This window comes from Blennius ocellaris (assembly GCF_963422515.1).
Source record: "Blennius ocellaris genome assembly, chromosome: 1".
Classification (NCBI taxonomy): domain Eukaryota; kingdom Metazoa; phylum Chordata; class Actinopteri; order Blenniiformes; family Blenniidae; genus Blennius; species Blennius ocellaris.
This window is the reverse complement of record NC_137650.1, coordinates 6921345-6937916: the sequence shown is the minus strand read 5'-3', so window position 1 is coordinate 6937916 and position 16572 is coordinate 6921345. Positions and strand designations below refer to the sequence as shown.

The window sequence follows — 16572 nt, the reverse complement described above, 5'->3', positions numbered from 1 at the left end:
TGGACCCGGAAGACATTCGTGGTTGCGCCACGTCAGAGCTCGAAAGCGGTTTGTTTTCCTCCGAGCGCACGAGCGCAGCAGAGTGAGCCGCTCGGTGCTCCACCTTCCTCCGCCTTCCTCCTCCTCCACCTCCACCACCACCATGCTCCACCTGGGACTGCTGGCGGTGCTGCTGCACCTCTCCGGGCTGCTGGGCACCGAGCTCACGTTCGAGCTGCCCCACAACGGGAAGCAGTGTTACTACGAGGAGCTGCAGAAGGACGTGAGGTTCGACATCGACTTCCAGGTGAGTTTCCAGCTTCTTCACCTGTCCAGAGGATTAAACCCGTTCTGTGGGCACGTGCAGCGTTCAAATGACGTCTCAGCAGTTTATAAAAGGTTAATAATGAATTATACAAACCAAACGGACATTATTGTAATTCATTAGAATAGTTTCATGTTCCATATGGTTCCTTTTTGAGTATGCCAAGAAATTCAAATCATTCAAAGTTTTTATTCTGCATGTTTGTTAATCATAGAATGTCATATACATAAACAATTGTTTGTCTGAGAATGTGCTTTTAGTGTCAATATTGAATTCAAGCCTATTGAATGTGACTTGTCATTTACAGGCATTCAAAGCAACCAATATTGTTTTTCCAGTTATAACTTTAACTGTACTTTGAGTTCAAGCTTTCACTACTCTCCATCAAGTTGTACTTTTTTTTTTTTTTTTATTAAAAAAAACATTTTTAAATACAGTGATGCCTAGCTGCTTTTAACAGAGAAAATAGAAAAGCCCAACATATCCACATGAGCAAGCAGGTTTGTTTGCGACTGTAGAAAGGAGAAACTCTACAAAGGTTTCTTCCTCTAACAGGGAGAAACCTTTGCAGAAACCAGAGTCAGAGGTGGAGGAATTCTGCTGACTGGTTGGGGTGAGAGGATAGAGGAGAGGAGAGGAGAGGAGAGGAGAGGAGAGGAGAGGAAAGTCAGAGATAGACTGGGTGGGGACATGCATGCAATACCCTTGTTAGTGCTACATATAGTTTTCTTTTACAGTAATCACACTGATCCAAATATTTTCCAACTGTTATGAGATTAAACCAGCCTGAGCAGTTCTATCTAGAGCAGGGGTCGGCAACCCTTAATGCTCAAAGAGCCATTTGGTCCCGTTTCCCACTGAACACAACACCCAGAGAGACACACACATTTTATTTCGACAGTCCCACAGGAAGACCATGCCAGGAGGACACGACACACAAAACCTTCTTCACTGCTGGTTGACGACTTACAACTAATAAACTAAACTACATGAACTAAGCAACAAAAACACAACACAATTATTACCAACACTACAAACCTAATATAACCCCAATAATTACATTTAAAACACGACAAACAGAAACTCCCATAATGCATTGCAGCTCTCAGCTCCTTTATTGCGACACATTATTAAACTGGAAGATAAATGTGGGAGATGTGGATTGTTAGAACCATGAGTGTGAGTGTTGTGGCTTTAATGTCCTGTAGTTGTTGTGGAATTCACTAGAATGTTCCGTCACTCTCAACAAGTCTGTAATGAACCTCCTGGAACTGTCGGCGCTCCCCAGCGCCACGGTTTTACTGTGAAAGATACAGGAAGCTCCCAGCTTCAGATACCAGTTGAGTCGCTGTCATGACCTGCAGCCGCACTTCTACGTTCTTCATCCATTATTGTTGCGGGATGACGTCACATCGCTGCGTCGTTCACGACCCTATATTTCACCACTCTTTGTAGCGGGACTGCGCTCTGGGTGGCTTGGCCTCCTTACGTCCCTCCAGGATGAACTGCAGTGGGACCGAGGCTCAAGGAGCCGCAGTGGAGGGACTAAAGAGCCACGGGTTGCCGACCCCTGGTCTAGACAGTAACATTAAACCAGCCTGAGCAGCTCTATCTAGACACCAAGTTGTACCTCATGCTTCACTGCGCTGACATATCGTGTGACAATCCGTGCGTTTCTGTGTCTGACTTGTCTTGCAGGTGATTGCAGGAGGCAACTACGATGTGGACTGTTTCGTGGCGGATCCTCAGGACAACGTCTTGTACAATGAGAAGAAAAAGCAGTACGACAGCTTCTCTCACACCACCGCTATGGACGGAGTCTACAAGGTCTGCTTCGGCAACGACTTCTCCACTTTCACCAACAAAGTCGTGTACCTGGACTTCCGCCACGGAGAAGAGAAGCCTCTGCTGGGGGAAATCAGCAAAACTACAGCGCTGACGCAGGTGGGTGCTTCGATTCGGCGGAGACGGAACCAATCGAAAACAATTGACGAAGTGGCAAAAACAAATATAAACAAAAGCTACGAAACTGTGTTTCCAGTCTGCATCATTAAGTAGCGGGGTGACGAAACAGTTGTTTCTGTATTGTTTAATTCCTGAGAGGATTTTTTACGTCTACGTGGTAGAGCCAGAGTTATTCTTATCAATATGAGAATATTGTGTTACCTGTCAAATTATGACCCAAGTTATCCAAAATGAGGTAACGGAGAGCTGGAACCGTCCTCATCCTCAACTCATTTCAGTATTTTAATTTACACTTGCAGTAAATCCTTATTTCAGAGTGTGTGTTTTATTTAATCCTTTCATAGACATTCCACTTATTTGTGTTCTGAGCTTTCCAGTGACCCTAAAAGAAAACGCACACTTAACCACACGTCTTTGCACCTAAAGCCAAATTTAGAGCCTTTAATTCCCTAAAGGCCCCGCAGAGTAAGAAGCTCTAAGAACAAGAACGGTGACGCCAGCCAGCTGCCGGGGAAAAAGCTTTTTTTTGTCCCCCCCCCCCAGGAGATTTCATACTCCATGAAGAAGCTGTTGAACTCACAGGCCACGCCCCCATCACAACAGGCCACGCCCCCTCTCACAGCAGCCACACTTCTGTGAAGCAGCATTTTAACCGTGTTTTTAGAAGCACGTTTCTCTGAAAGAGAACGTTTGTGTCCGAGCCGCCATGTTAGTCTGGTTTTAACTGCAGGGGCCGACAGTTGTGAGTGACGCGTTCAGGGGCATCGCGTAAATCCGCCCTCCGACATGTTAACGAGCTGCGACGCTCGTACGATAGTGACGTTACATGTTAAACATGATTAACATATGACGGGTGGCCATTGGCGAGCGGGAAAGTGCACGCTCGGCACACGACAGTGCCGAAGTTTGGGCAGTGCGGCGCCGACTTGGGGGGGCCGGAGAGGCGGCACAGCCGAACCTTGATTCTTCAGCCAGACGGGAGCCGGGTGAAGAAAATGACGTCACTTTGTTCAGCAAAAAAACACATCCAACTCACAAAGACAAAAAGGGCTCGTTGGTTCTCGTTCTCAGTCGTCGTGTCTCTGCTTTGCCGCGTTTACAAAATGCCCCCCCGCGTGCTGGCCTCGGCTCTGTGATTGAGGACAGGAAGGACCTGCAGCGGGTGGTGAGGGTGGCCGGGGCCACCACCGACTGACCAACACCCCCCCAGAGACGCTTCCACTGACCCGCTACAGAACCAGACCAGCGCCTGCCCTCTGGACACTCTTTAAAAGCTCAACAAACAGCCCTCTGCCCCCCCCCCCCCCCCCCCCCCCCCCCCCACCCGTCCACTCACACCCACTCATGTGCACTAACCCCCCCCCCAAGCCCTCCAATCTCTTTTGCACTATTTATCCCTTGCATGTTTTTATTCATTTTTAAATCCCGTGTTTCACTTCCAGCTGAAGCTGCTTCAACATTTTCTTGTTGTAGAAAATTCTGTCCTCTTCTATATATTTTGTCTGTTGGTTTTATTTTTATTTTTATTTTGACGAGTACAAAAACTTATTTCAACAATTGTCGCCTGGTGTCCATATCCTCGCCTCCAGCTGGAGTCGTCCTGCGTGGCCATCCACGAGGTGCTGAAGGTGGTGATGGATTCCCAGACGTGGTACCGGCTGAGGGAGGCGCACGACCGCACGAAGGCGGAGTACCTCCTGGAGCGGGTGACCTTCTGGTCCGTCGGCGAAACCGTCCTGCTGTTTGTCATCGGCGTCGGTCAAGTGCTGCTGCTCAAGAGCTTCTTCGTGGACAAGAAAAGCTCTCTGGCGGCGTCCACCTAGAACGTCTGCAGCCTCCTCTTCTACTAGGGTTTCATTAAATTCACACCTTTACATTCATCTTATTTGGTTTTTGGGAAACTTTACTGAAAAAAACTTTTATTTAAAAAAAAAAAAAGATTGTGTTGGAGTTTATTTTCGTACAACAAACAAAAATAATTACAATGGAATCTGTTTAAAGACCAAAAGTTTCTGAATGTTTTTGTCTTCGTACCGTTTCTTTTGTTGGATTTAATTTCTGTCCTCCAGCTCGTCAAACACCAAGTGCCTTGTCAGAAATATTCCCTTCAGTTGAACTTTCAGGTTAAATCCAGACAAGTCATGTTGTTTACTGTGTCACTCAACTCTCTGCTTTTATTTTTTAATTGATTGGATTTTGGAATTAAATTTTTAAAATGTTTTCTTTATTCTGCTTTGCGTTACTGACGAACCTTCAATAAAACGTTTTATTTACTTTTGTTTGGTCTTTATGAAACGGTAAATATAGTTGGTTCAAGAAAGTTCATGTTTGTGGTTTAGGTTTTTTTTTAACATTAGTTGTGTGCCGTGTTGTCCCAAGATTTATTGTGACATTTAAGTGCATTTGAAAATGTTTGTTTAGCTTGACTCAACCAAACATAACAGGACAGGCATTTATATAAATCAGTCTAAAACAACACCCCTGCTCGCAAATATCACACGTCACAAAAAGATGATTAAATGACTGCCATTGGTTTCAAGGTAGCTACAATATTAAATGATATGAAGTTGATCAACTATCTCATCAATCTTTGTCACGACCAAGGAAAAGTGAAACAAAGAGCTCTGTTATATAAACTAATAAATGTAGAACCCTCAGTTGTTGCGTTTAAATTAAAGGCTCAGGGGTTAAATAATGCAAAAAGACAGGATAGAAGTTTAAATAAGTGATTTGCAACCAGCATGTCGTGGAAAACTGTCAATTTCAGTTAAATAGCTAAAAAAAAATAAAGTATCACTGGCAATGGTTTGATCTTTTTGAGCGTCTGGCCTAAAATGTGCTGCCTGATCAGAAATTGTAAACACCTTTCTTTGCCAGCAGGTGGCAGCAGATCCTGTTTTTAATACTGATCCTGTGGATTTAAGTCGGAAACGAGTTGCAGAGCATCTCTGTCCCTTTAAAATACTTATTGAAATGTTTTCTTAACAACAAAACCTGTAAAAAAATGTTGTATAAAGCTTCAATATGTCATTTTTTTAAATTGAGCATTTATCTATTTGGAAGTTGTTTTTATTGGTAGTGTGCTGTGGGATATTTTGAATGTAAGACATGTGCCATGGATCAAAAAAGGTTGAAACACTGGTTTGTACGGAGCCCCGGAGGGTCCAGAGAGAAATAAATCATTCCCTCAAGTTCATAATGCGAGAGAACCAGATCGTTTATTTCCCTCAAGTTATGTTGTAACTTGAGGGAAAGTGTCCTCTGAGTGTCCTCTGAAGACAGGTGTCCTCTCTTTGAAGGGCCACGAGGACAAATCGTAGGACGAGTTGTTATCGAACGAGCCAAACACCAAATATGTTTTGGAAGAAACGTGGTCCTAAGTGGGCCGTAGCAGTGAAACTATGTCCTCAATAACCTTTAAATTTACACTTTAAAGTTTTTCTTTGTTGTGGCTCACAGTGTACGGGATGAAATTCACTATATTTTTGCTGGATCAAACAATTAGTACTAAAAATGACTACAATCTCAACATGAAGTCAATTTTAATGAAACATCCTGGTGCAAAATACAGTGAAATGTAGAAAAGCACAAAACATTTTAAATCTGAATTCCATTATAACATTATTAATAAAACTAGATTCAGCAAAGTAAAAATAAAAAGGATTAAACTCTGAGTTTGAAAGTTCCAGGGGGAGATTTGATTCCATTTATAAAAGCGTCTGCTCCTCAGTAGCAGGTTTCTCTCAGACCAGGACTCGGCGAACACCGACGAGGCCTCGACTCACCTCAACCACACGGACAAAAGCCGCCACAGACACGTTGTTTCACCTGAGAAACCTCCACAGAGTCCCAGTGTGGCTGAGAACTCTGCTGGAGACACAGACTGGAGGGACTGAAACACTCAGCTCAATAAATCACACCGTTATGAGACCAGGAGTCACAAAGGTGGACTTCTATGCAGACGATCCGTCTCCGAATGGAACTTTCATCTCGCAGGTTTCATGCTGATTTAAGGTTTTGTTCACGATGTCAGATGTTTTAGAGTTGGTTAAAAATGGTATTTGAGATGATTTTTATATACGTTTTTATATAATTTTTTTAATTTATAGTATTAAAGATGTTCCATGTTTAAAGTAAAGTTTCATGAAAGCTAAGGGGTGAATTACATTTTAGGATGTAAACATTCATTCTTACCTCCACCAAGGACGTTATCAAACATCCATGTTTATGAGATCATTTCTCCCCAAAGGTGCTGGAAGTTTATTTTATTTTATTTTATTTTACAGTTTTTTCCTTCTTCTACTCATGCAGCCCCGCTCTAATGTTAAAGTATTGATGTTAAGTTGGTTTTAATGTAGTGTTTTAACATTTGTTCCACTGTTGTTCCTATGAGACGAATACTGACAATGACATGAAGGAATCTAATTCTCTGCAAATTAATATATTAAAGAAAATCCACATTTATTTGTCCGTGTGTCTGTTGACAAGATATCTGGAAAACTAATGAGCAAATCTTCATAAAAACTGCTCCACATGTGCATTTTGATCGAAGGAAGAATCAAATACATTTGTGTGGTGATCAGGATCCAAATGATTGTTACAATAAACACATTTCATTTGTCTTGTGTTCTTTCAAATGATGAAATAAAACGATGTGATCACCAGACTAAATAAATGAATAAAGGCAGTTGATGTGGACGTGGAACATGTGTCAGTTCTCTGTGTCCATGTCGACGCCTGGCAGAGGTCAGAAATGTCTGATGGCTCTGGTATTCAACAGGTGAGGTCACACCACAGACTGGAGACGCTCTGATGTCAACTTGGACCAGGTGTTTTAGGACATGTGGTCAGACTGTATGACGTTTCTATTATCTGGACTCACTTCAGCTCATGGAAATGCTTCATGCTGGTCACACCTGTTGGTCAGAAGTTTATTTTGCTGACAACAGTTCAACACAGGAGCTGCTGACGGCTCAAACAACAAGCTGCAATTACAGTTAAAAAAATACTTTAAAGTGATCTGAACTCTTCTGGAAGACAAAAGAACAACCTGTGTTCACTTGAGGAAAGTCTGCAGCTCAGACGATCCCATAAGCAGACAGATGATGCTTCAATAATGTGTCTTTAACTCCTTGTGGGGCTTCACAGTTGTTCATTCTCCCTTATTATGTAAAGCAGGTTGAATTTACTCCCTTCAGAGATCTAAGTTGACAATCATGACACATTGGATCTTTCTGTTATTTTATTGACAATGTTGTGTAACAGATGTGAGTCTATCTCCAGGAGCAGGTGGAAGACGTCCAAGGAGAAGATGTAGAAACGTTCTTTAACTCCGCCCAAGTGTTGAACTCCTCCAGAAGCTTCATGAATTCTCCCTTGAGGCTGGAACAGCAGAAGACGTCTGGCTTGCCGGGGCCCAGTCTCACCACATCTGTTTCACGTAAGGCCTCTGAACCTGTGACGTGTGTCGGGGTTATACTGGATGTTTGTGGAAGCGGGGAGAACCACAAACGTTTCCATGGCAGCAGCATCTCACCTCATTCTCTCTTTGCTCTTTTAGCTCCAGTTCTGCAGGACCTGCTCCGCCGGCTTCCTCGAGATCTGCCACAGCCACGTCTTCCTCTCGTCTTGTTCAAGACTCGCTGCACAAGCTGCCGTTTGTCAGTCAGCCGCTCCTCCAGAGCTCTGGCCTTCCCCCTCCTGGTCTCTTCTGGGTCCAGGTCCCGGCCGGGTTCCTCAGCCACATCTCGGGTGGTGAGGTGGACAGTTTCTGAGAGAGAGTCCTTGCTCTGCTGTCTTGCTTCCTGCTGGACATCCTCCACAGGGTCCTGCTGTTTGTGTGTGTGTGAGGAGGTGGAGGTGTTCTTCCTCCTCTCCTCCTCCAACAGTCTGTTCATCCTCCTCAGCTCTTCCTCCAGAGAGTTGACTTTAGTGCGACACTCCTCCTTCACACTCTGCAGCTCTGTCTCCAGCCTGACGACTATGGACTCCATTACATTATTAGAAAAGAAGCTGTTGCCCTGCTGGTCTAACAACTGGCAGCCCACATTGCGAATGGTGCAGCGGAGGTTGTGAATCTCCTGGTCGCGATGGAGGAGAGCGTCAAAAAGCTGTTCCCTTTGCCGCTGCAGCGTTGTGACATGCTGGACCATCTGATCAAATACAGTGTGATTGTCCGGCCGAGAAGCCCGGTGAGGTCCGGGACGTCCATCTCCTGCTGCTGGATCATTCATCTCCATACTCTTTCCCTCTGCAGGTCAAACCCTCACTTTAGTTTCAAGAGCTCGCAGGGCGCAGCAGTGGACAACGTGTTTGTGTTGACGAAGCAAAGCACCAACAACCTGGGTCGTTGATAAAATGTTTGTGAAATGAAACACGAGAGGAAAACTGTGAGTCTGGCTGTCCAGAGTTCAAAGGACAATATCTCAAAGCACACTTGTTTTCTGTTTCCATGACAATGACTTAGTTTCCTTTGATGTTTCAAAGGACTTTTTGCAGAGCACTGCGGTGCGTTCAGGACCTCTCGGAAAACTCCAGTTTGAAAATGTTTTGATAATAAATCTGCAACCAAATCTCTTTATTTTCAACTTTGGCCATTGTAGAATGACAAAACCTTATTAAATCAACACAACTACATTTTTATCTGTTTAGAATTATTTAATTAGTGTTCATGGACAAAACATCAGTCTGCGATTCTGATATATTTCTTCGGCCTGCAGACAAGGCCCTGTAGGCCCTGACGACCACCACTTATTAAAACCAACTGAACATCAATACTCTTCTTTTTTTAACATTAGAACGGGGATGCATGAATACAGAGAAGAAGAAAAAAGAAATAGTTAAAATTAAAATAAAATTCCAGCACCTTTGTGGGAAGATTATCTGGCAGCCTTCTTACGTGGTCAAACTCCAAAACCGGTTTCCCTCTTCCCTGTATAGAAAACCCACTTTGACCAATTTTTAATGAACTGAGAAGGAACATTTTTTTCCATGAGGTTTATGTCGACCCATTCTCTGGCTGTGGGCGGGTTGGGGTGCATCCGGGTCCTACTGGTGGTTTTCTGGGCCGCAGATAATTCTTAATCCATTCTTAACTCTCAAATGAATCTCTATCATTATTTGATAGAGATTCTTATGAGCATTTCCATTGATAAAGTCTGTCTCACACAGGAAAAACATCCTAAAGTAGTAGAGTTCTTTTGTACATTTTATTGACAAAAGTCAATGTAAATACAAACAATAACAATATTCCTGAGATTGGGCTCCGGCTCATTAAAAGATCTAAATGATATTACGTATATATTATAATTTTTCTTGTAGGCAAATGCAGCAGAAACCTCAGATCGTGGGACAGATCGTCTGGGAATATGTCCAGTAAAAAGGTTCACGTCTCCTTGTCCTGTAACTTCAGTCCTAAAGTGTTGTACGGTATAGTCCAGTCTCTAGACACTGTATGTACATTTCATCAGCCAGTTTCTCCAGCACTCTGTTCCTGCTGCTCCCAGAACCAAGACACTTCAGCGGAGTCCTGAAAAACCTCGTCTTAATCTTCCACTCAAACTCCTCCCACATTTGACTCCACACCTCCTCATGACAACCAGAGCAAACATTTCACCACATGAACATAATGACCATTGGGCATAGCGCCACCTGCTGAACAGGAAGTGAGGTGTACATGCTTTGTTCTGGTTAAATAGGGATTTTTAAATATGTATTTTATTTTCGCAGATTTTGTACGAAATTGAATTTTCTTGAAAGAACTAGTCCGGTAATTCTAAATGGCCTGAAGATTGGTGTAGTGATAGAATAGAGATTGTTGAGCGAAGTGTATCAAAATGGCGCCATGATATCTGAGGGCGTGGCCAGAAATGGGCGTTGAGCCACGAAACAGGAAGTGACGTGCATCCACTTGACCTTGGCGTTCATGGTGTTGAGCTCTGCCGTCAATAAACCTGAAAAACAATCTTACCGGGATACACCTGGGCACGTTGGCAGCCCGTCACAGGGCGAACACGAAGACACTGACAATCACACACACTCACAATTTAAGGTCGCCAATACAGCTGCTATGTATGTTTTTTGGACCGTGAAAGGAAGCAGGAGTGACTGGAGGAACCTGACGCCACACAGGTTGGTAGAACAAACTCCTGGCTCGTATATGAACACATGAGCCTCTCACTGTTAGGTGAGAGGACTTACCTCCACACAATCACAACTCTGCATCTCATAATTTTGACCTTTCATTAGATAGACTGCCATTCTCTGCGGGCGAGGAATCGGTTAAAAGTGTGTCCAAAGACCCACTGTAGTAAAATAATGCGTCTTGGACACCATTCGTTCCCATATTTTTTGGACCTGTCCTAAAACCCACTTGTTTTGGGGAAAAACATGTGCCAGTCTGAAACAGGTTCTCAGCTATGATATGCCCCTTGATGTCAAACAGATACATAATGTACTCAAACAGATAACGTACTCACAGAGAGTGATTGATATGTAAAAACATTGCTTGTTTGCCTGCAAAAAGGTGATTACCAGAAACTGGTACAAGCCTCAATGTCCTAACCACAAACAATGGATGAGTGTGGTTAAAGGACTGTACACAATGGGAAAAAGTACTTAGAACAGACTTAAAAAAAAAAAAATGGAAAAGTGGATTAACATTTCTTTAAAGGCTTTCCTGAGACTGCATAACTGAGGACACCCTGCTTAAATTAAATTAAATTGAATACTTTTTTTAACAATTAAATTAAATTAAATTAAATTAAATTAAATTAAATTAAATTAAATTAAATTAAATTAAATTAAATTAAATTAAATTAAATTAAATACACTTGTATCCCTACTATCCTCTGTTTGTTTGGTTTTTGCTTGTTTTTTGTCCTGCACAATGTCAGAATGTTTAAGCAACAATAAAGTATGGTGTGAAACACAAAATTATAAATCACTGAATAGGGATTTGGCGTATGCTTGGTTTTCAAATGGAGAAATCCTCTGGAACCCCAATGCCCCCCCCCCCCAAAAAAAAGAAACATGCATCTTATTCTGAAAGTCCCAGACTCACAAAGGGTTCCTTTTATTATCCAGAGTAACACAACATCCTGCTGACTGCTGATATCTCAACTAAATTAATCTACACTATGCAAAACTACGCAGATGCCGTCAAGGACTTTGCAGAGAAACATGCTGCTGGTCTCACTGTTGCAGCTGTCGCAGGTAAACAACAACAACAACATGAACACAGTTAACACTGTACAGCAGTCTCTGAGGGTCAAGGTGATCTAATGTCACTGCCACTGAGCATGTGCACTAAGTACTGTACTGTATAACCCATCAAACAGGAGGTGGGGAAGTGCTTCCTCAAACATAAAATGCTTTTTTTTTTTTTTTATTAATGTAAAAACTTTATTTAGTCAGGAAAGGGGAAAGTCTGCTTGTTCGTCTCTTTACATTTCAATTTCATCCATCAGCCAAGCCAAAGACTTCCAGTTGAAGTGGGGAGTGTATTTGTCGTGACTCCTCCTCGTTGTGAAAATCTAGAAATACTCACTCAAACATCAGCAGCATAGTTGTGAGTATCAGAGTGTTTCAGCACTCCAGTCTTCATCTCTGGAGCTCACCGCCTTTGTGTGTCATACTTCACATTCATTTCAAAATACGAGACATCAATAAATAAATAAATTTAAAAAAAGCACTTAAACATGGAAAAATGAAAGATATAGTAGTAGGTCTTTTTGTTGTTGTTGTCATGCAGTTAACAGTATTTTTCTCCCAGCGCTGGGGGTGCTGGCCTTGTGTGTGGAGTGTGTTGGAGCAAGGCCAGCACACACACACACACACACACACACACACACACACACACACACACACACACACACACACACACACACACACACACACACACACACACACACACACACACACACACACACACACACACACACACACACACACTTCCACTCCTCATTGATGAGATTTGCTCCTGATGTTCTTATTTTCTGCTATTGTTCTGTCAATTATCAAAATCATGTTTTTTTTGTTCTTTGTTTTGGGTCCTTTTGTTTTTGCCTTTTTTTTTTTTTATCATTGTTGTGATTGTTTTGCTTTTTGCTCTGTTGTTGCTCAGGCTGGTTTAATCTCATGGCAGTTGGAAAATATTTGGATCACTGTGATTACTGTATTTGTTAAAAAAAAGAGAGAAAAATATGTAGCACTAACAAGGGTATTGTATGTATGTCCCCACCCAGTCTATCTCTCTCTTTCCTCTCCTCTCCTCTATCCTTTCACCCCAACCGGTCAGCAGAATGCCTCCACCTCTGACTCTGGTTTCTACAAAGGTTTCTTTTGAGTTTTTCCTTTCCACAGTCGCAAATAAACCTGCTTGCTCATGTGGATATGTTGGGCTTTTCTGTTTTCTCTGTAAAAGCACATTGGAATGACTATACTGTATTTAAAAATGTCTTTTTTTAATAAAAAAAAAAAAAAAAAAAAAACACCAAGGGTATGTCGAAAATGTCCTTACCTCACTCCTTATCTATCAACTTTCATTTAACCCTGGAAGTGTTCTGTGTGGCGGCCATGATAAGGACTGTCTGAATCATAGACATAATAAAGAGGAGACGCCTCATCGACTGCTGCCGCTCACGAGAGCGGTGCGTTTACAGGGCAGCCATCTTGGACTGCTGGCAATCGCTCCCGCAGTGTATTAAACCTATAGAGGAATGATGTGCTTACACTATTAAACTTTGTTTATAGCAAGAGTCAGACATGAGATGTGTGTACTGCACATTAACACAGACATAAAAAGAATAATAATCACCAATATAAATATAAACAGTAACTAAAGACAGGTACCTTTCCGTGCTACTGCAGTCTTTTTACTCTACGATTGCATCGCTGCCTCATTTCATCTCTCTACTATTTTCTTTTTTTGTGGTTCGGTATCATGATGTGTCCAAAGCTTCAAACTGAGGACAGGTTTGAAATGCAGACTGGCGTCAACCACCTGGGACACTTCCTGTTAACAAGCCACCTCCTTGACCTGCTGAAGAAGGCGGCTCCCAGTCGCCTGGTCTTCGTCTCGAGCCCGAGGCACACGGGGAAGGTGAAACTTGTCAACTGGTCAACTGGTCAACTGGCATGTTGGTTCACAACCCTGCAGCATAAAATCCATTTTAAGATTCTTGCTTTTAAATCTCTGAATCGTCTCTGCTCACTTTCCCTCTCTGAGCTGCTTCACCTCACCTCAGTCCTGCTGGGCCTCGGGTCAGCTGGTCAGCTGGTCAGCTGGTCAGCTGGTCAGCTGGTCAGCTGGTCAACTGGTCAGCTGCTCCTGGAGGTACCGAGGTCCAAACGGACGCTCAGAGGGGGCGGAGCTCCAGACTGACCATGTTTAAAACTAATATTAAAATCCATTTGTGTTCACTGGCTTTCGTCCCAGCTTGATACTCTGCTGTTTTTATTGCTGCCATTTTATTGTATTTTTATTGTTTTATTGTTTGTACTTTATGTTTTTGTCTGGTCATCTACAGCCGTTTTGTTCAGCTGTCGCTGTTTTCTTTTTAGGTACTATGCAAATAAAGTTGCAGTTGAAGTGCATTGTATTCTGCTGCTCAGTCTCAGATACAGATTCTTCACTATGCATTAGGTTTTTAAAATGTGAATCTGGCTTCCCCTGGGGGGCGCCCTTGAGCCTCAGTAACAGGCATCAGTGACTGGGGGTCAGTTCTACAGCAGGAATGTATCCCTCCATAAATATTTCAATCCTGAGTTTGTTGTGAGGGTCATGGAAGCACAGTTAAATTGTACAATAAGAATAGAAAATGATCTGTGTACACAGTTTCAGACTATATGTAAAGACTCTACAGATCTTAAGAGCTGTTAACTGTCTGGAAATCCACCAAAAATCAACACTTGCCTCGAGACAACTGGTGTGGATGAGACTCATCGTGGTTCAAGCTTCACAAGCTCACCACTCCTCGCTTCAAAAACTCCCTCCTGCGTATGTCCATTTAGAAAGTTCAGCATTTTCAACAGTCATTTTTGCCGAAAGTATAAACTGTGTCTTGCAGGTGAAATACGCTTCGACGACATAAACCTGGACAAACACTACGATGGTGAGAAAAGCTGTCGTCAGAGCAAACTTGCCAATACCCTCTTTGGGAGAGAACTGGCTGCAAGGTGACGTACAAACTCCTTCATTATATGTTATTTAGGCCCAATCCCAATTCAATTTTGTACCCCTACCCCTTAGCCCTCCACCTCCGCCTTCCCCTCCAAAATGAGAGCAAAGGCAAAGGGGTAAAAGTTTCAGCCCTTAGATTTGGGACCCCTCTCCCTCTGCTCACCCCTCCCCCTCTCACTCCGTCTCACAGTTATGACATCATAATACGGCGCCGTTATATCAGCAGAGCTGAACCACGGATGTTTGTTGGTTTTCCAGCAGGAGCATCGTCCTGCCGTCCCAAATTCAACGTGTTGCAGCAGCTTGGCTGCTTTGTTTCGTTTTCCGCCTTTCCCACATCAAGGTGAAGAAATAGACGGAGACATGGATGACTGCAGTTTCTGCGCTGTATTTGGACTTCAGAAATATTTCCTCATCCACCCTGTGAAAGCGGAGGAGCTTCCTTGTTTGCTCTGGGTCCCTGTTTTCAAAACACCCATATTAGAAGACTTTGGAACTCTACAGTGTAATAATAAAATGTTATAAACACGGTCTCTACCAAACAAATACACACGGAAGCTCCATACGGCAGAGCTACTGCTGTTCTTACTAGTATAAAACACAACAGGTTTATATAACTTTAGAAGCGTATATATGCGAGTCCTTCGGCGCCATGTCCTCCTACCCCTCTGTTTAAAGCGTGCATCTGTAAACGCTTTGTTTAGAGGGGTGAATAGCCCTTCCCCTCACCCCTCCACCTCTGCACAGTAATGAAATGGGACACCCCTCAGACTCTCGTGAATGCGCATTTCAAAGGGGAAGGGGTAAGGGGTAGGGCTAAGGGGTAGAATTGGGATTGTCCCTTATACTGCCTACATTTCCCCCCTGAAGCTTTTGTTGTAGTGTTAACGTCTTTAAAGAAGTTTGTTGCACTGTGAACTGACACTTGACTGGACGTCTCCATCTTCCCCAGGCACTGGAGTGACGGTGTACAGCCTCCACCCCGGGGTCATCCACACCGAGTTAGCCGGCCACTTGTTGCCTCCCTTAGCTCTTCCAGTTTCTGATTAAAAGTCCCTGGGAAGGAGCCCAGACCACCACCTACTGCGCGGTGGAGGACAGCCTGGGAGGTCGTCAGTGGATTCTACTACAGGCAAGTCGGCCCGACTGCACATGTCCACGCTTTTAACCCCCACATTGCGACAAGTTTGGGAGGTGGTGGTTGATTCCATTTACTCGCTACGGTGTAAAAATAGGTTTTTAATGCCAACCCTTTGCATTAGGCCGATTTGTTCAAGTGCAGTAAACTATGACGTTGTGCCGAAAGGGACATCAGCTTCGGCAACTTGTTCTATTTCTATCACATAAAAATACATAGTTAACTAGAATGAGCAAATATAAAACTAGAACTGGGCACTGGGCAGACCTTCGCCAACGCGACATTTGCTTGCAGAACAATGTTAATATATATTCGCATTTGTGTGTGACTTTTGTTTTTTTGTCAATGTTTCGGCAAATCAGAGATCAGTTTTTGTTTTAGAGGCAACCTCTGAGGCGCCGGGCAGAACAAGTTATGATCCGCTGGTTTAGATGAATGTTTATTAATTATTTATGGTTTATTTTAGAATTGACGTATTAGCAATTTATTTAATTGAGTGGCATTTTTGTCTCAATTTACAAAAACATTTGTTTGCCGAACCAAGTTGCAAGCATGTTAGCTCATATCGATGCTCGCTGGGTAGGTCAGGTAACAACATCACTGTGTGAAACACTGAGCAGGGAGCGTCTCCATGGCAACAGACGCTGCTCTCCATGAGGTGCCTCTCTCATCCGCTTTGAGTGCACATTTTTTTTCGTAGTTTTGTGGGAGTGAATCAATCAAAAACTGATAGATTGGTCCTTGGATCATGACAAATTCCATGCAATTCAGTTGAGTAGATTTTGCAAAAAGTTGGTAAAATGCATGTGTACATACAAACCAGTGAGTAAATACACGCAGACTAAAATGTAACCTTCTCGTTGGTGGCTGCCCAACTTTCACTGGCGAAGGCAATGAAAAGAGGAGGAATCCGTGTGTAGTGGGACTCCCCGTTTTTCCTTTAAGACAGTTTTTGAAGGATCTTTGCTGGAAATTTGGTTCTAA

At 43.1% G+C, this 16572-nt stretch overlaps 2 protein-coding genes across 2 annotated transcripts; both read left to right on the top strand.

The window, feature by feature from the left end:
• tmed3 (transmembrane p24 trafficking protein 3) lies at nt 1–4542 on the top strand. The gene is made up of 3 exons (XM_080500039.1): nt 1–286; nt 2003–2248; nt 3859–4542. The coding sequence occupies exons 1-3, from the start codon at nt 143–145 to the stop codon at nt 4090–4092; spliced, it is 624 nt and encodes a 207-aa protein (XP_080356165.1). The 5' UTR covers nt 1–142; the 3' UTR covers nt 4093–4542.
• Nucleotides 4543–13211: 8669 nt separating this feature from the next.
• Nucleotides 13212–15500, top strand: LOC308148459 (retinol dehydrogenase 14-like; the record flags this gene model as incomplete). The annotated part of the gene is made up of 3 exons (XM_080520285.1): nt 13212–13407; nt 14338–14446; nt 15350–15500. 3 exons carry the CDS (start codon nt 13212–13214, stop codon nt 15498–15500), a joined length of 456 nt encoding a protein of 151 aa, XP_080376411.1.
• Between the last annotated feature and the right edge of the window lie 1072 nt (nt 15501–16572).

Excerpts from the sequence above, each read along its gene's own strand:
- tmed3 (XM_080500039.1), top strand. The coding sequence starts at position 143 with ATGCTCCACCTGGGACTGCTGGCGGTGCTGCTGCACCTCTCCGGGCTG. Across the intron at positions 287-2,002 it reads GGTTCGACATCGACTTCCAG|GTGATTGCAGGAGGCAACTA; the intron begins GTGAGTTTCCAG and ends CTTGTCTTGCAG. Across the intron at positions 2,249-3,858 it reads AAACTACAGCGCTGACGCAG|CTGGAGTCGTCCTGCGTGGC; the intron begins GTGGGTGCTTCG and ends CCTCGCCTCCAG.